The sequence below is a fragment of the Micromesistius poutassou genome (genome assembly GCF_964030765.1).
Source record: "Micromesistius poutassou genome assembly, contig: SCAFFOLD_5046, whole genome shotgun sequence".
Lineage (NCBI taxonomy): Eukaryota > Metazoa > Chordata > Actinopteri > Gadiformes > Gadidae > Micromesistius > Micromesistius poutassou.
This window is the reverse complement of record NW_028177387.1, coordinates 106-18,112: the sequence shown is the minus strand read 5'-3', so window position 1 is coordinate 18,112 and position 18,007 is coordinate 106. Positions and strand designations below refer to the sequence as shown.

Below are 18,007 nucleotides of genomic sequence, written 5' to 3'. Positions count from 1 at the left end.
GGGAGGTGGTGTAGGAGTTGGCGGTGGAGGAGGTGGCGGTGGGTGTAGGAGGGGTTGCAGTGGCGGAGGTGGTGGTGGAGGTGGTGTAGGAGGTGGTGGTGTTGGTGCAGGGGATGGCAACGGAGGAGGTGGTGGTGGAGGTTATGTGGTAGTGGTGGTGGTGGTGGTGGAGAAGGTGGTGGCTTCGGTTGGGAGGAAAGACAAATGAAACACTCTGCTCCAGAGAGAATGATCAGAGGGGCTCACTGGAGGGAAACATTTTGCATGGACTCGCCAAATATGAACCTGCTGGAGAGAATTAAAAATCATTCAACGTCATTTCTCTTTGAAATTAATTCTCAATTTAAGAATTAAAATAAACTTAATTGTCCCAGTCAAGACATTTTTTAAGACCCACATTGACTGCTGCACCGACCATTCCAAACAGTACTATACCAACAACACATTTTAAAATACATACATACATACAGACATATTCACAACAAATTCAGAATAGTGAGAACAGAGTTTGAGTAAATACTACAGACAGTATACTACTATCAGTATGCAGCTACCATTCTTCAGTGGCTGTCGATATTGCTCCGAGTTATCCAGCTACCCCGCTTATAGTACCACTGCAAGATGCCATCAGCGATCTTGTCATTCCGTCTGGTGTGAACAGGCGTCTGAGAAACGAAGAGAGAGAGCGCGTCTCCTCTCCTCCATGACCGGCAGGGTCCCCCAGATGGCGCCAGGCCAGGTGCGGTCCTGATACATCAGCGGGATCATCTGTACCTCCGGCTGCCTTCGCCTGACACATTGGTTTCTGAAAACAAAATCAACCGCTTGATTCCCGTTCATTCATGGGAGGGTTGTCTTATTCGCTTCACGCCCGCAACGAATACAGCTGGATATGAACCCCCCCCCCCCCGGGGGGATTAAACACTCAGCAACACATTTGACAAATAGCCGGACGGGGTGGAAAGGGAAACAAGGTTTATTTATGTCATTTTTTTGCAGATACTTTTATCCAGAGTTCCTCCGAGTGCCTTCTAAGTTGCATCCTGAAGGAGCAGGTAGAGTATGGGCGTCTTGGCTAAGGATAGCCACAGGTTAGAGCGCAGCCATCGAGCTCTCAACCCAGAACCCTTCAGCTGAGACTCAAACACTCCAACCTCTAACATCCCAATGGATGCATGGAGTCATAATAACACACTGGACATACGGATGATCGTAATAACATGAGCATCCATAACCGGATTGAACATGTGTTCCCTGATGCCGGAACCTCACCGCCTACCCCGGACGACCCCCGCCCCCTCCCCATCCTGCTCGCCCGGCCCGGCCGTACCCCGGACACGTCGCTACCTGACGACCGTCCCCCCCCCCCCCCCCCCCCCGCCCCTCCCCTGCCCCCCCCACCCATCCCGCTCGCCGTCTGGGGTGGCGGGATGGGGCTTTTAACGTGTATATAGCGCGTATTGTTCGCCGTGACATGCTCAATTTATCATTAGTGGCGAGGGGAGAACGGATGAGTACACTTTCAATTTAGTTCCTCTGCTTTCTCCATTCATCACCACCAGCCTCACAATCTATCATTTCTCTCTCGCCCGCCTCCCCCCCCCCCCCCCCCCCCCACACACACACACACAGACCCCCCCAACCCCCCCCTGCGCTGCGCAGGCGTGTGGATTCGTTAAAAAAAAACACACATTCATAAGTTTAACGCAATTAATCTTCACGCAGAGATAATTTCATATTAATGAACCGGGACGTTGATTTGATTATTCCTTTGATGAACTGTGTGTGTGTGTGTGTGTGTGTGTGTGTGTGTGTGTGTGTGTGTGTGTGTGTGTGTGTGTGTGTGTGTGTGTGTGTGTGTGTGTGTGTGTGTGTGTGTGTGTGTGTGTGTGTGTGTCTTTCCACCACCATGACAAGCTCATCAAACGATGGCCCCCAAGAAATGCACTGAGCAGATCTGAATGTGGGGTCTTTCTTTGGTACTGTTTGTACTCTTTTTTTGTGTCATGTATATTTACACACACACACACACACACACACACACAGTGTGTCTGGCAGCGCATGATAGTAATGCCTTGTGTCTTCATACAACAAGCCCAGAGAAATTGAAAAAGTTGCAAGCAGAGATGGGAGGTGACCTGGAAACAAAAGTAATCAGAGGGAGGCTGCCGGTCGTCGGCAAAGACCCACAACCATCAAGGTGGAATTCTACCTCTCTGTCAATAAAGGGAGAAATACCTTTTGAGGCACACGGAGCCAAGGTCAAAGAGTAGTTTGTAATTTGACACCTTCATGGACCTCGCCCAAGGACATTTTTCATGAGTTCTTGAGGTTTTTATCGCAGCAGAAAAGCTCACAATCACTTTGTTAAAGGATTTATGATCTGGTCCATAATGTTGTATGACAATCTGTGTTTGTGTTTGGGCACGTACGCATGTGCATGATTCAAACACAAAATCATTATACTTATGAATAATGCTATGTGCATTATCGTATTATTTTCCATTGGACATCATCGCGTATATTATTATTTTCTTAATACGCGGTAATCAACTAAACAATCTGGAATGTAAGCGCAAACCAATGAGTTCCACACTTGAGGAACTTTTAGACTCAATTGCAGCTCAATCAAAACGGAAGAAAATAATCAATTCTGACCAATCACAGCGTTAGCAATTAGTATATGCAGATCAGTGCGTTCAATGATTTAGTCCTATGTCCCCCGCACACATGCACTGCACACACAGACAGACAGACACACACACACACACACACAGAAACACACACCCCCACACACATACTGAAACGTACAGAAATATACAGAAAAAACACTAACACAAAAACACACAAACACACACACACACACACACACACACACACACACACAGACACACACACACAGACACACACACAGACACACACACACACACACAGACACACACACACACACACACACACACACACACACACACACATATAGTCCTACAGACATCCTCTTCCACATGAGAACACACAAATGCCTTCCGAACGGACCTGTCCTTCAGATGAAACTTTGTTTCACTTTGTGTTGCTGTGAGAGTATCGAGCTGGATCGAGCTGTAAATGTGTGTATTTGTATACAACAGAGATTGGTTGGTGTGTAAAGTCACCTCGGTGAACTTGGTTTGGTCTTGGCTTCACTGTGACGGTATCACTTTAGCTATGAATTTATGTTATCCTACGTCCTATGCCCTTAATCCTATATCCCATCCTCTGGCCTAAGTCCTAACCTACCTTTAAGCATAGGCCAAGTAATGAGCAGGTACATATAAAGATTAAGATTAGTCATTGTATCAATCATTTCAGATTTTTGTTTTTCTTCTGGGGTTTTCTCATTTATCGAATATTATAAATTAAATGTGGTAGAGGCTAGTCCTATATGTTTTGTCTGTAAATGGAAATATATGAATAGGCTACCAAAAACAGATTTTTTCATTTGACGGCCTATTTGGAGAACGTCCCATGCACCGCTTGCTAAATTAATGTGTTATGAAGTCTTATAGGCCTATATTCATTAATGATCATAAGGTAATCTGTGCAATTGCATCTTTAATTTGAATCGCCCAGATTCCCAGGGCTGATAGGCTATACACCGCTCAGAGCGGAGCTAATATCTCTCAGATGATCGCAGACCATAATTCAAAAACGGTTTATAGCGCTCGACACAGGAGCGCTCGGACAGGACGTCTCCAGCCGTCCAGCGGTTATGGGGGCACCGAGTTGTGTTCAATCTGCGCGTCACGCTTTGAGAGGTTCCTCCCTCGTGATGGGCCTGCTCCCCCACAGCGGGCCCTCCCTCAAGAGCAGCTGTAGGGACCGGGAGGAAGAACATGTCTATTTAAAGTCGTTATGTTTGTAAAGTAATGCAGGTCTTTGGAAAGAGAGAAAAAAGCCTCAGTCAGTCATTTAGCCGCTGGTCAAAACTGCTCTATTCCCAGCAAACGGTGATTTAAAATGATGTCCCCCCCCCCCCCCCCACCCTCCATCCCTGGACTACATTCTCTGGGAAGAGTGATTCGATTTCGGAAAAAATGTATTCATATTAACTTATAGTGTAGGCCTTACCTGCATTGCGTTTGTATGGATCACTTGAGAGCAGTAAGAACAATAAGTGCGCTAACCTAATCAACATATATTGAGACATACACAGTAGTCCACAGTGATGTGGGCCCTAAACAGGGGTCACCTCGATGGCTTTTTATGATGTATCTTTGAAATATATCCGAATCACATTCAATTGGATATAAAGATGTGCAGACACATACATCAAGAGTAAATGGTGTGGCGGAGCACGGCTCGCCACGGATCCCACCTCAAGAAATCGGGTTATAAAACGGGGCTTTAGATCCTATTAATAATTCACTATCTTGTTAGGGGAGAACAAACATTTCTGTTCAAGCAATTGAAACCGTGAGCCGGAGTGTTATTATAGACGGGGGGCTCACCGTGAGAGACACAGAGCCTGTGGAGTGTGTGAGCCCCGTCTCTGACTGCCACTGTGTGTGTGTGTGTGTGTGTGTGTGTGTGTGTGTGTGTGTGTGTGTGTGTGTGTGTGTGTGTGTGTGTGTGTGTGTGTGTGTGTGTGTGTGTGTGTGTGTGTGTGTGTGTGTGTGTGTGTGTGTGTGTGCAGGAATCACTCGGCGCTATTTCACAGTCTCTGGTTTCTTTATTAAAGGACGGTCACACTAAACATGTCGCGCCTACACATACTCACATCTGCTGCACAATTCCCGATTTTTTAAACTCTTTTTGCAGTTTTCTCTGTCACGCTTTTTTGGTTTGTATTTTTTTTTACTGGCGTTATGTTTACAAAAATATATATATTGTAAAAAAGTAAATTTTTTAGTTAAGGAAGTCTGCGAGTTGACTGTCCGGGTAGGTACAGGGATTAGGCCTATGGGAAAAATGTCTCGTACATCTTCCATCAGTGGTTTTTAAGAAATAGAAATAGGAATCTATAATATTGTAATATCTGTACCCCCTAAGAAAATCGAATAAGAATGTATTAATTATGCGTTTTTAGATTTGTCTACATAAAATATACACGCCCCAGTAGGGCTGTTTTCTTTTTATTATTAGGTCTACAGTGATAATAATATATGCATGATTCATCGTTTTTGATTAATCGGTATTTTCAGTAGTAGTAGTATTAAATAAGACCGATGTCAACATCAGTGTTAGTATTAGGCGATATGTCGGGATTCAATTGTGAATTTGTTTTCCTCTTATTCAGTAAACTATGTTTTGTCCAGTATAGACATGGAACTCATATGTGATTATTATCAGTGGCCGAGGTTAAATGTATAATTTTACATTCAAAACTTTTGATTAATTTATCTTGTTGACGTCACGAGACATTACCCAAGTCTATAAGGCAGTCTGTTGAATGGGCCAGTATTATTCATAGGCGCATCATGTAAGTAAACACTGCCTCCTAGTGGTACGAACACGGCACTACTGATACATTTTGAAATGTTTACCATTACTCACAACATGTTGTGAAATATCAAGAAACTAAATTCTTGAAATGTTCCAGATCAAGGAAGAAATATTATTATTATCTGTCGCTAAGATATCATATTATGTGAAGAAAGAGATCTGGGACTTCGGGTTTTAACTGTTTGAGGTACAGATAAAAGAATATATTTCGCTCAAAAAGTACATTTAAAAAGTCTCATTACCAAAAAAAGCAGTATCATAACAATCATCACAAGAGAACAATTTGCAATGAGCACTGTCACATATTCTTACAAATAAACCAAGCATAACATGTAGCTTTGTAGACATTTTATGCAGTCTTTGATAAAAAAAAAAAAAGATTTTTAAAGTCCAACACCTTCGTTGTCCAGTGTGTTCCAGTATGTTCCAGTGTGTTCCAGTGTGCGCTAGTCCCATAGTCGGCAGCTTTTAGTCCAGTGCGTCGAGGAGTGGCGGAGTAGCGGCTAGGTCGCTAGGTCCCTCTGGTCCTACGATCATACTGCTGTACATCTTCTGCTGCTCCTCCTTCAGGGAGTCCTTCACCCGGGCCCGCTTCAGTCCGCCGTCCCTAGAGACATGGATCATAGCATTACTGTACATTACCATTACCATACATTCATACAACTACTGTCCCTGCAGTGACACATTCTCATGATGATACATTGCTATGACCAGGGTCATGGTTAGTATACCGTGGTATTTTAGTGTATTTTAGTGTTTATTACTACTACTGTCTTACTACTGTCCCTGCAGCAACACGTTATTATGACAATACATTACTATTACCAGGGTCATTGTTAGAATACTGTGGCCATACAGTATACACTCTTATAACTACTGTCCCTGCAGCGGCACATTATTATAATAATAATAATAATAAATTGAATTTGAAGGCGCCTTTCTCGGCACTCAAGGACACCATACTAAGATACACAAAAGTCATTGAAAAGAAACAATAAGATAAAGAATTGTATTATTATTCTAAAGATATTATGACCGTACATTGCTATGACCAGGGTCGTAGTTGGTATACCGTGGTCATACAGTACATATTCCTTTTTACTACTGGGCCTACATTGCCATTGGCACACACTCTATTTACATGAAATAGTAATAATTATAACTATAAGTATTTATACATTATACACCCTCGCCCTCTTCAGACCTGTCCTTGAGCTATGTATAAGATGTATTCAAGACCTAATATAAAATATACTACACAATACATAACACATAGTTCACAGTACCTGTAAGGTAGGTAAAGCAACTACAAAAAATACAAGCGTTTTAAAGTTATTAGTATGTCTTTTCTTTACCATGCCATGTCTATGAGCCCTCCTTGTAGTGCGATGGCTGACTTCACCCTCTGGGCAAACTGAGAGGCATCCTCCTGGTCCTATCACAGGAGAGCCGAGAGAGAGAGGTGAGCCAATCAGAGACTTATTAGCAATATTCATCTTACCCATACATGCCATATTCAATGTGCAATATTATGATTGTTGAAATGTGCAATAACGCAATACTTTGATATTAAATATGTAATGTGTAATAAATAAGCTTGAGCCACTTTATAGTGGTGATTGCTTCATGTATGTGTATATTTTGTGTATTTCTGTGTAGTATATCTGGCATGGCATTTTTTTTGGTTTTCATACTTTTACCTGCCGGTACACTTATTTTATATTTTTCCACTCCTAACTATCTTGAGCAGAGAACATGTAGGATTAAAGTACTCTGACTCTGAATGGGAGAGCGGTAGGGGACCACCTGTCCCCCCCCCCACCCCCACCTACCTGTCGGGTCATGGGGGGCAGGTACCAGACGTTGACCACGATGGCCCAGCTGGTCATCGTCCGCAGCAGGTAGCTGACCATGTTGTACTTGGCGCTGTTCCAAAAGGCGTCTCCGAACCGTGGGTCGTACTGCCGACGCAGACAAAAAACAAACCAACATTTTTTTTCTTCTAAACTGGAGTTAAGAGCCAGCAAAAGTGGGGGAAAAGAGAATCTATTGAAACCCATTACATTGTTTCGGGAGAGCTTTTAAGTCAATTATAAAGTCTGGTTGTCCCTTGCATCTGACGTCCACTCCCACTTTGTTACTAACCTAATGGCCGCCATGCCTTCTAAACAGAGATGAAGCTCTTTAAAAGACCTCTTATAAAAACATCCTGGTCGGAAAGAATGAAGACAGACACAGCCAGATCGATCGTTACGTTCGTCATTACCAAAAATCAACAGTACACTCATTATCCCGGCAGTGGCTTAATGATCAATTAACTGTACAGTGTGTACACTCATTATCTTCATGGTATCATTCATTACCTTAATGGCCACCGGGTAAATAGTCCCTCCGATCTCAAAGCTTCCCTTCTTAAACATCATGACTGATGTGTTGTTGATGCAGGTTCCTGTTGAGACAAATATGAATTTGTATGTATGTGTGTTTTTGTGTGTATAGGTGTGTATGCATGTGAGATTTTGTGTGTGTGTGTGTGTGTGTGTGTGTGTGTGTGTGTGTGTGTGTGTGTGTGTGTGTGTGTGTGTGTGTGTGTGTGTGTGTGTGTGTGTGTGTGTGTGTGTGACAGAATGTGTTTAAGCTGTTAAAAAAAACGAAAAAACTAAAATAAAACTTACCCTCAGGGAAGATCAGAATGGGCAGCTTGTTCTCACAGGCCACATGCTCTCTCAACCTGTAACACATAATTGAGCCTGACCGATACTGGATTTTAGGGGCCGATACCGTTATAAGAAAGTAAAAAATGACCATTATATCATCAGTGTGTGTGTGCTATCATCGTATATGTTGGCGTTGGAGAAGTTATTTGAATTAGGACTATTCAGTAACACATCCATCCTAATTTGTCTTGGAGGACCAGCCCAACATTTCCAGCCAAATTATAATTATTTAATTTCAGAAAAACCAGGTCTCATGTCCCTTTTTTTTTACCAACAGAGATTACCACTTTGACTTTAAAATAGAATATCAAAACCCCTTTTAATCCTCCATCAGCGTCCCCCGTGGTGGTCAGTTCTCACCTGTTGGTGACTGTGTTGCGGTCCTTCATCTCCGTCCTCTCAAACCAAACGTGGGGACACGACCTCACCATCGACCTCTGGATGACCCCCATTAGGCCCCCATGGATCTGGCCCACCTGAGCACCACAACGGACCAATAGCATGACACTTCCTACGTCAGCTGACCAATGAAATGCCCAGTACGTCTTCAACCGGCCAATCAGACAGTACCCACCATGGCGTAGCATCTGTCGTTGGCCAGTATGATTATATCGATCGGTGTCGTGTGGTTCGCCACACAAATGCCTCCTTTCTTTGGTCTGTTCTCTCTACAAAAACATCATTAACAACTTAATGTGTGAAAAGATACGGTTGATGTTCTCTGCTACCCTACTAACCCTTGTAGTTAAATAAATAATAATAGAATAATAAAACCACACGTAACGATAACTGCTGTACATATGTAACATTTCTAAAATATGAGTAACGAAGAATCAAATTTATATGTGCATTGTGCATGTGATACAATGTGATACGTGCACTGTGCATGTGACGACCCATGCACACACTTGTTATGATAGCGGATGGTGGCAGAGAGACCCCGGCTACAGATCCTGTAGAACATCAGATGGGCCACCTCACTGAGCCAATGCTTTGCACTGCAACACACACACACACACACACACGCACACGCGCACACGCACGCACATGCAGGCATACAAACACACAGACACACATACACAATCATCACAAGGGATACAGTGTTAAAACCATAAACCGTAGTGAGACTAACATGGTTATGACCTAGTTTTGTGTTTTTTGCCTGGAGAGAGAGAGTGATGTTCAGTGCGATGCTGTACCTGGTCTCAGGGAGAAACCCCACCAGGGTGGTGCTGATCACCAGCCAGTTGAAGCTAATGGAAGCCAGTGTAATCCTACCAAACAGATGAGGGGAGACCGGTTACTGAAGTTAACGTGCAACAAACAAATGACCCATTTCCTCAACCTTCTAGGAATGGGATATGTTAAATATGTGTTATGTGAGTGTTTATTTTTTGAAGTAAAATACCTCTTTGGGTAAACCTTCTGGAAATATACGTGTGAGGGTGAAACCATATAGAGAACCATTTGTACTCTCTGAAAGCCAAGATGTTTGCGAAAGATGACTGCTTCTACTATTTGGCTTAGCAGATGACGGATGGCAGATGGTAAGTGAATTCAGGGGGCATCTTGCCCAAGGATGCCGACACGTTGGGCTGCAGACATCAGGAATCAAACCCAGAGGCTTTTCATCTGGGAGTCACGCATCTACACGCCATCCTGCCCTTAGAGATCTTGGTTTTTTACCTTGACGATGGCAGGCCCATTCTTCGCACTAACCTGAGGGGGAAGAGAACACAGTAGCGCACAAAGACGCCCACACCCCAGATCACGGTGAGGCGGAGGCTGATGTAGCGGAAGTTCTGGTTGGTGCGCGTGAGCAGGTTCCAGGAGGCCAGCTCCTCGGAGGAGAAGCACTGGGTGACCTGGTCATCCACGATGCTCTCCAGGCCCTTCTTGTGGAAGTAGAAGACGTCTCCCAGGGTAAAGTCCCCCGTCGCCGGGGCCCCTCCGGGCCGGGACCCCCGCACCTCCAGCATCTCCTGCGCCATGGAGCCCCCGTCGCGATGTATGATCCCTGGGGGACAACCTCTGAACATTTCAACACCACTCCCAGATACACTAAACTTCAACATTAAAAAACTGAACTCTTCAAAATACCTTCCGGAAACACTGAACGTTATTTTACTAGAGCATGCCTATCGTGGCATGAATATAACATTTTGTAATTTATTAAACCCATCAACCTTAGTTTATTGTATTATGCAACGTATCTTGCTCAAGGATGCCTGTAGACATTGGGGATCGAATCCATGACCTTTCGGCTGCGAGGTGAAAATCCAAGTCAATACACTTTCCCTCTATTTATACTGTAACTAACTTACTTACTGATGCTAGGCACTGCTGTCTGTCTTTATTTGAATCATTCCTTTTTTCTTTTCTTTTTCTCAAAGTGCTGAATTTCAATTTCCAAGGAAACGTTCGCTAAAACAACATTGGCTGTCCGTATAGGGGAAGTCACAATTCATTTGCAACAGTTGGTGACCTTAGTTTGTCCGTTCATATTTTTTTATTGCAAAGTCGTACTATGAGTTGATCAATAGTTCACAATATGACTTTCTACTGTCCAACTGCTACCAAGCCCAAAACTTCTCTTTAAATCTCAAGATTAACATTAAACAGTTCCAGTTTTCTGTCAGCTGCCACTCCTAAAGTATACGTGTGACCTGATCTCTCAGGCTTCACCAATCCTAAACATACTATTTTGCAAGAAGCAGACGGCAGTCAATTTTCAAACACAAACACTACCATACACAGCGTAATATAATTTGCATGCGTGGAGGGCATGAGTTGAATATTGTGCTGTGGTTGTGTAACTAGGGCTTGCATCACTGACCCAAGGAACACAGTGTATTATATTGCTGGAGAGAGAGCCAGCGGTGGTGGACAGCAATAACTGACTATTGTAAAGAACACACAGACACCCAGGCATTCTCAGACACACACACACACACACACACACACACACACACACACACACACACACACACACACACACACACACACACACACAGTCACATGAGCAGTGTCAGCGTCTGGAACTGAATTAAAACGTTCAACACACAAGAGAACGTTATGTCTCGGTCACATGCAAAACATGGGAGGGGAAAAAAAGAGCCGTTATATATTAATTATTACCGAATACATTGTGAAGCCTGTGGACCCAACAGCTTTCCTACTACAGATCAGGTTGTAATCTCACCGTTGGGTAGGGGAATGGGCACACTGGGCTTCTCTTTGCGTCCTCGTTGGATTCTGAGTGTGGCCCACTGTCCAAAAGCAAGGTATATTTTACAATCTTCGACATACCATACTGCATTCTTTTCAGAATAATGACAACGTTCTGGTCGCCTTATATTGTTCCATTGTTGAGGCTACAATATCAATCATATAACAATTAGACATTGGGGGAGGAATAAAAGCATAGTACTCACCTCTAAAATCTGGACTAATATCTGAATATAGACCCCTGTGACGCCCAGGGAGAGACCAAACATCGCAGGTAGCATGACGAGACACAGAAGTACTGATATCCACACCTGAAACAGTGCAATAGCTGTACCCCAGGGGTCCTCCATCGAGACCCGCCGGACGCACCGCGGCAACACGCTAAGATACGAGAAAAGTCGTCTTTTCGATTCAAATGGATTTCACTGAAAGGAGTCCCTCTGGTATAATCGTAGGAAGTGCAGCAGTGCTAGACAGTACAATGCAAAGGGAAATACCACAGAGTTAAAGGGGCATATCCCACACTTGCATAAAAATCATAGTGCAAAAGTTGGCTCGAGAAAATGGACAACGCCCATGCTGCAAAAGTCCATTATATATTTTTCATTCGTCGTCTTGAATTATTGTTGGACTCGTATATTTCGCAGAATGAAGACCGAAAAGTCCAAGCGCAAAGCATTTAGAGCTGAGAGGGAAAAAGAGTGCTGGTGAAAAGTTGGACATTAACGCTCTCGGGACCGCTATACTTTCAGCCAATCAGCGCTCTGGTACCGAGGTCAGCTGAATCCTGGTGTTTGACAACATAACGACGTGTGTATAAACACACATTCCGACCATGAATGGTCATGAATTAACACCTTTCCCGCACTTTTTCTTTTTTAAATCATTCTTTTTTTAACAGTTTTGTATGAGTATACCCATCTCACTAAAACACTGATCACCAGGAAAGGTAAAAGAAAGGTGGTAAACGCTAAATCCCGTTATCAAACGATGCCTATTGAGGAACTCGAGAAATCGTGGTTAATTGTGATGTATTCAGTGGCATGTTATATCTATCGTTTATTAATGATTTATTTAGTATTAGCGAGCCTATAATCTGAAATGGTTCTGCATCATGATTACATGATGCAGAACCAACCATTAGTTGACCTTAGTGCCATAATGTGACAAAACATTAAAGTCTAAATCGTTACAATTAGTAGGCCTACGCTAATAAACCAAAAGAGCGTGTCAAGTTTCCAGGCTGTAGTTCTTTCGCACGCCTCCGGGGGCTTCTGGGTAATGTAGTTTATGACAGCCCGCGCTGTAGGGATTCGGGAAGCATTGATTCAAGAATGGCGGACTCCACTGTTTACATGCCAGGGATTGTTCTCTCCTCGGTGATGTTTCAACATCTAAACACAGACTCAGATGCTGTAAGTTCACCACTCTGTCAGACACTATTCCTTAATAAACAATCTTATTTAAATATTAAATGTGCTTTGAGAGCTGCTTCTCGACTGCCAGCGTTGTTCAGATACATTTCATCGTCAGGTGGAGTTTAGTTGACACAAGGAGTATAATGTCAACATTTATAAACTCGTTTTACGGGAAACACTTTTAGTTTCATGTGCGTCTGGTTTCAGGTTGTTGATAAGGAGTACCCCTCATGGTAAAGGATAGTTTTAATATCATATAGGTTAATCAACTTCTCCCTTCAGAATGAAATAGTCGCCAGTTCTACATGGAACAAACTGCCAGTCAATCAGGAAGTTGACATGAAAATGAATATAATAATATAATATGGTAGAAACGGTCAACATTGGGGTGAAGTGGATTTTAAAATGGTTATATTGATAGTCGTTAGTATTGATGGTTTATGCGTTATTACTTCCTAGGAGGGATTCATTCTTGGAGAAAGCAAAGAAGAAGAGAAGAGAGCCATCACTGATTCTACCAACGATCATGTTTATTTTGAGCACACAATTCGTAAGTAAGGCCCCTTCATCTTCATTATGCACCAAATGCAACAGACTCCCACCTTGAAATGTAACATTGACTTTTATTCAACTTTCCTTCAAGATGTACAAAAACACTTGCCATGCAACAGACTAAATAAGTAAGTATTCACGTAACTTATGTATCTTGGTATTATAGTTGGATCAAATAAAATAATCATCACTACACAAATTACAAAAATTTGGTGGAAGTGTAATAAATGTTCAGAAGAAAAACACAACACTGCTGCTCCAAAGGCTTGTCTGTTTGTGTTTAAAAGTTAACACACGCTTTCAAAATGTTTAAAATTCATTGACTAATGCTATGGTTTGTGTCTGTCTGAAGGTTTTACAATGGAGCCGGGGAGGTGGATATGGTTATATTAAGGAAGATGTTGCCAGACAATAGGCAGGTGAGTCAATAGAACATTGTCATTAATCAGTAGGTAATTCAAACACAACCCTTTTTTAATATGATATATGTTTCATGTTAGGATCATTTAATTGGCTGGTACAGACAGCGCAGGAACACAGAGCAGCGAATGACCTTACGGGAAAGGCTGGTCCATGAAAACCTGAAGAACGCCGTGGCCAATCCCGATCTGATCTTTCTGCTGCTGACGCCAAGCGAGGTCACGTCCGCCTGCTCCACCCATGAAACTGAATTCGCCACCTTCAGGTCACACAACAGGTATGTCCACCACATCAGACTTGAGATTCATATCTCAGGTCTGATGACAGACGTGCTCAAATCTGGGGGAAACAAATGTTTTACTTTCTTTCGCTTCATATTAGTTTCGACCAATCATGTTGCTGGTGGTGGGGATCGGTAAGATTGTAATTGGCAAACACAAACTCGGTCAGCAGTAGTACACTGTATAGTACTCTGTATAGGTTTCAAATCACCAATGTACAAATATTAAAATCCCCTTCTGAAAGCTTCAACAAATGATTTCTCATCGGTAGAATATCTCTGTAATGAAAGTGGAAACAAGGCGTAACTTAGGGGGCTAGTGCTAGGGTGATCGCCAGCCCAAAGGTTCTGGGTCGAACCCAAATGTCTGCAATCTACCTGTAGGCATCCTTGAGCAAGCAGCCCTAATCCTCTAAATGCAAGCCCCTAACCCTGACTAGTGTTGTTAGGCCCAGTTTCTCTCCCCTTAACAAGAACACTTGCTTTGAGTGCCCTTAGCTGCAAGTCAGCTACCGAGCTGGCTAGCGTTCAAGAGTTGATTTTAAGGGGAAAAACAGCACTTCCACTTAAGTATTGAGACACCCTACCCCTTTGCGGGAACACGCAAAATCTAGGGTTAGAGCTCAAACCAGGGGAAGGGGGAGAATTGGGACAGGGCCTTAATATCATGCTCTACCCATTGAGCTACACCCGATCACGTCTATTCAATATTCAAAGACGGATCTGAGACGTCTACATTGCTGTAACTGAATGTGTATTTCCCTCACTCCTAGACGCTTCCATAAGGTTCCGGTCGTCGTCAGCAACCTGGGCTCCCTGGAGGACGTGGTGTACCGGACGTCCTGCACACCCTGTTCAGCCGCCGGTTACCACCGCGTTGTGCAAAAACACAAGTAGGTGGTCCAAGGCCTTCATGTACTTAGTAATAATAATAACAATATAAAATGCTAACCTTGTGTTCTGATTCCTATAGCTACCCTGCTACACCTTGCCGCACAAGATTGTATTTTTTTCCAATCTTGATAGTCTTGATTGTTCTCCATCACTTTGAGATTGGATAAAAGATACTGCTAATGCTATTCTTTAATGTGTATTGCTCTTTTGTTGCCGTTTACTCATATCTTTTTGTTCCAAAAGATCAAAATTCTTCTCTCCTGACGACACGCAAAGAGAGGTGATGGAGATTAACAAAATGTACAGCTCGATGCAGGCTGAACTGCAGGTAAGATATAAAGTGCCCCCATTTCATGCACAGGTGTGTGTTGGTTAGCCTCCACAAAACTATTTCAGAATCTACCTGTTTGAGACATCTCAGCCTGCCTTTTGGTACAGTCCACTGGCTTAATCAATTTAAGTACGCAAACTTAAGGCGCCCTTTGAGGATATTGTGGTACATTATGACGAGTTGTCAGTGGCTTTGGTCTTCACTGGTCTCGTTGACTTCACCATCAACAGAAGGAATGCAAGAAGGTGGAGAAGAGCGAACAGGAGGTCCAGACGTTGCTCGCACAGTTGACTGCACTCAGGAAACTGATCTCAAAGAAGAAGTCCCTTATCCCAGAAAAAGGTATTGTTAAACAAACATCTTCAGTCCTCTGTACGTTACTAGGTTAGTTTCGGTAAAAACCTTGTTTCATTTTCTGATTTGAAAAATGTTAAAAGATGTCGTCTGATGTCTTCAAACTGGCTTATTCTCCCTCACCAGATGTCCTCAGGCCTTCGATCAGAGAGAACTTGCTGCTTGAAAATTCCCTGAAGAGCCACTTCCCTCTTTCTCCCATGTTCCACACACAGACTCTAACCCTCCAAGGCGTCCCTGTGGCAGAACGCCTCCCGCCCCCTCTAACGACCCCTTGCCCACACGTTGATCCTGAGCCGTAGCACGACATGACAGTGGTTCACTTAAGGCCCCTTGCATGTGACCTTGATTAGCCAATACAAAAGGCACATTAACAATGCATTGTTTGAAATTGTTTTTTTTTTCAAATACATTTATTGATCAACAAAATAATCGGTACACAAAGGGCATACATAACAATTCATTCAGAGCTTTTACTTTTTTTTATAAAGAAATAATAAACTAAACATTTTATGCACCACTCAAAGTTTTTGCAGCACAAATGTTGGGATCCTTCATAAACTGCGGGTGCTTGTGGGTCACTGACATGAAACCTGAAAATGAAAAACAAAAATCGACAATTATGGTGGACTATGGATCCACAGTAAAATATCTTGAAATCAAACTACCTTGCTATGTACTAAATGCATTCACACGAGGTAATTTAGATGGAAATGGCCAAGGAGTCCATATTTGGAAACGATTGGGACAACCGTAAATCAATCCAACCATAATTGTTAAGAAGCATTATGGCTATCTTTAACATTTTGTTTAAATGGTTGTCTGCTGTTTTCAAACCAGGATTCCCTCATCAAAATTGTGGTTAAAAAGAAGACTCACCCATTGCTTGGCTTTTTTTGATAGCTTTGGACACTTCCTTCTGTTTCTTTCCACATAAGCCTGTAAAAACCCAGCACATTAACCAGATAAACTATCATTGCATCCAACCAATAGGCAAATATTTGATTGATGGATCTTTCCTGACCTGTTAAGTGTCGGCCGTAGATTCTACCAGTGTGTGGGGATATAAACTGGGAAAGCAACTGCAAGAGAAAGGGTAATAGTAAGCCAACGTGGCTTTATAAAAGGGACTTGACAGGCCGTTCAATTGCACATATATATTCCAAAAGACAGCTGATTTCAGATGAGCATTAGTACCATAACATACCTGTATATTCTTGTAATCCAAAGTGATGTTGCAGAGAATACAACCCTTTTGGGGTTCCTTGTAAGGGTTTTCCATCTGTACAGGCTTATGGATGGTGAGACAAAGTCGTTAGACATATTGAATATAAACAAATCTGTCCATGCTATTTTCATTATTTATAAAAGGCATACCATGTCGTCCTTTTTTGGGGTTACATTTGCGGCAGTGGATGAACTTTGTAGCCCTGAGATGGAGACACTTGTTTATACAATTGCACATACATATCATTGTAATACCATAATCAAGACAAAGCCAAGCTTTATTCATAATGTTATTCTTGTCTCACGCATGTTGTGATGTCTTACAATTGAATGACATTCGTAACACCTAGCATTAGCGTCACACTCAGTGAAATCAACGTATGATCTTTACTCTGCTCGACACTTCACAGTCAACTTCATCCGATTATCGTAAACATAATAAGGTATCTTACTTGTGGCTCCACGCTGAATAAAAAAGTGCCTAAATGTTTGAATTCCTCTAAAAGCCAACATGTTGACCTGACAGGGGACTTGCATGGATATACTGTGCCGGATGTTATCTGACGTCAGTTCCGGTGCAAACCTAACGGCTGCGGCCTGCGGGAAGGCTGGACTACCAGCCCTGCCTAGAAAGGTCCAGCCCCGCCCACAATACTATTTTAGCATACCTGTTCCGGTTGAGAAGAAGGAAGACTGAAAGTCCAGATTCATGTCGGTGAGTGTTGAGTGTTGAACCGTTGCCTAATTTCATTGTCCGAGACGTGCAATGCAATTCAGCGCGCCAAAGCGTCAGCTTAACCAAGTTGTACAATGATATTTGAACAAGGAAGTCGAGAGCCGGAAACAGAGACAGCTCGCCTTCAAAGTGAAGCTCGCCTTAGAAGTAAAAGTCGTGCGTTTTGAAGCGTGAATTTAATTTAAGGAGAGCTAAACGAAATAAATAAACAAATAGCCTAAAGAGTTGTTCAAAAGTTTCAACCATGCAACCAACTATATCATTCATTTGTTCACTTAATTTGTTATTATCGTTGTGCAACCAGGACTCTCGTGTCGCAAGTTGTTTAATGAGAACACAATTCGGTGTTTAGCTAGGCTAGTTGCACACGTC

At 42.8% G+C, this 18,007-nt stretch overlaps 3 protein-coding genes across 5 annotated transcripts; 1 reads left to right on the top strand and 2 right to left on the bottom strand.

Annotated features, from left to right (window-relative positions):
* Positions 1-5,837: 5,837 nt before the first annotated feature.
* Positions 5,838-12,145, bottom strand: LOC311376174 (glycerol-3-phosphate acyltransferase 3-like). Its single transcript, XM_084491039.1, has 12 exons — positions 11,630-12,145; positions 11,398-11,464; positions 9,915-10,212; positions 9,395-9,469; positions 9,104-9,193; positions 8,770-8,863; positions 8,556-8,671; positions 8,154-8,209; positions 7,842-7,927; positions 7,311-7,439; positions 6,834-6,913; positions 5,838-6,085 (listed from the first exon to the last, which is right to left on the bottom strand). Exons 1-12 carry the CDS (start codon positions 11,771-11,773, stop codon positions 5,947-5,949), a joined length of 1,374 nt encoding a protein of 457 aa, XP_084347165.1. The 5' UTR covers positions 11,774-12,145; the 3' UTR covers positions 5,838-5,946.
* A 598-nt stretch (positions 12,146-12,743) lies between these two features.
* Positions 12,744-16,137, top strand: LOC311376175 (BRCA1-A complex subunit Abraxas 1-like). Of its 2 annotated transcripts, none has more exons than XM_084491040.1 (9): positions 12,744-12,838; positions 13,301-13,391; positions 13,485-13,521; positions 13,746-13,812; positions 13,894-14,090; positions 14,867-14,986; positions 15,231-15,315; positions 15,549-15,660; positions 15,799-16,137. In XM_084491040.1, the coding sequence occupies exons 1-9, from the start codon at positions 12,758-12,760 to the stop codon at positions 15,972-15,974; spliced, it is 966 nt and encodes a 321-aa protein (XP_084347166.1). In that variant the 5' UTR covers positions 12,744-12,757; the 3' UTR covers positions 15,975-16,137. The 2 variants fall into 2 exon arrangements, with proteins under 2 accessions (XP_084347166.1, XP_084347167.1); XM_084491041.1 differs by having other exon boundaries at positions 15,264-15,315; positions 15,799-15,983.
* LOC311376177 (small ribosomal subunit protein bS18m-like) lies at positions 16,126-17,447 on the bottom strand. Of its 2 annotated transcripts, none has more exons than XM_084491042.1 (6): positions 17,352-17,447; positions 17,050-17,102; positions 16,880-16,963; positions 16,697-16,754; positions 16,552-16,611; positions 16,126-16,265 (listed from the first exon to the last, which is right to left on the bottom strand). In XM_084491042.1, exons 1-6 carry the CDS (start codon positions 17,434-17,436, stop codon positions 16,183-16,185), a joined length of 423 nt encoding a protein of 140 aa, XP_084347168.1. In that variant the 5' UTR covers positions 17,437-17,447; the 3' UTR covers positions 16,126-16,182. The 2 variants fall into 2 exon arrangements, with proteins under 2 accessions (XP_084347168.1, XP_084347169.1); XM_084491043.1 differs by lacking the exon at positions 17,352-17,447 and adding an exon at positions 17,224-17,340.
* Between the last annotated feature and the right edge of the window lie 560 nt (positions 17,448-18,007).

Coding starts and splice junctions, on each gene's coding strand:
- LOC311376175 (XM_084491040.1), top strand. CDS start 12,758: ATGGCGGACTCCACTGTTTACATGCCAGGGATTGTTCTCTCCTCGGTG. Junction 14,091..14,866: donor ACCTTCAGGTCACACAACAG/GTATGTCCACCA, acceptor CCTCACTCCTAG/ACGCTTCCATAAGGTTCCGG. Junction 14,987..15,230: donor CGCGTTGTGCAAAAACACAA/GTAGGTGGTCCA, acceptor TTGTTCCAAAAG/ATCAAAATTCTTCTCTCCTG.
- LOC311376174 (XM_084491039.1), bottom strand. CDS start 11,773: ATGGAGGACCCCTGGGGTACAGCTATTGCACTGTTTCAGGTGTGGATA. Junction 9,470..9,914: donor TGTGTTCTCTTCCCCCTCAG/GTTAGTGCGAAG, acceptor TCTGTTTGGTAG/GATTACACTGGCTTCCATTA. Junction 9,194..9,394: donor GGGTTTCTCCCTGAGACCAG/GTACAGCATCGC, acceptor TGTGTGTTGCAG/TGCAAAGCATTGGCTCAGTG.
- LOC311376177 (XM_084491042.1), bottom strand. CDS start 17,436: ATGCAAGTCCCCTGTCAGGTCAACATGTTGGCTTTTAGAGGAATTCAA. Junction 17,103..17,351: donor TATTCAGCGTGGAGCCACAA/GTAAGATACCTT, acceptor TCTCCATCTCAG/GGCTACAAAGTTCATCCACT. Junction 16,266..16,551: donor CAAAAAAAGCCAAGCAATGG/GTGAGTCTTCTT, acceptor TTTCATTTTCAG/GTTTCATGTCAGTGACCCAC.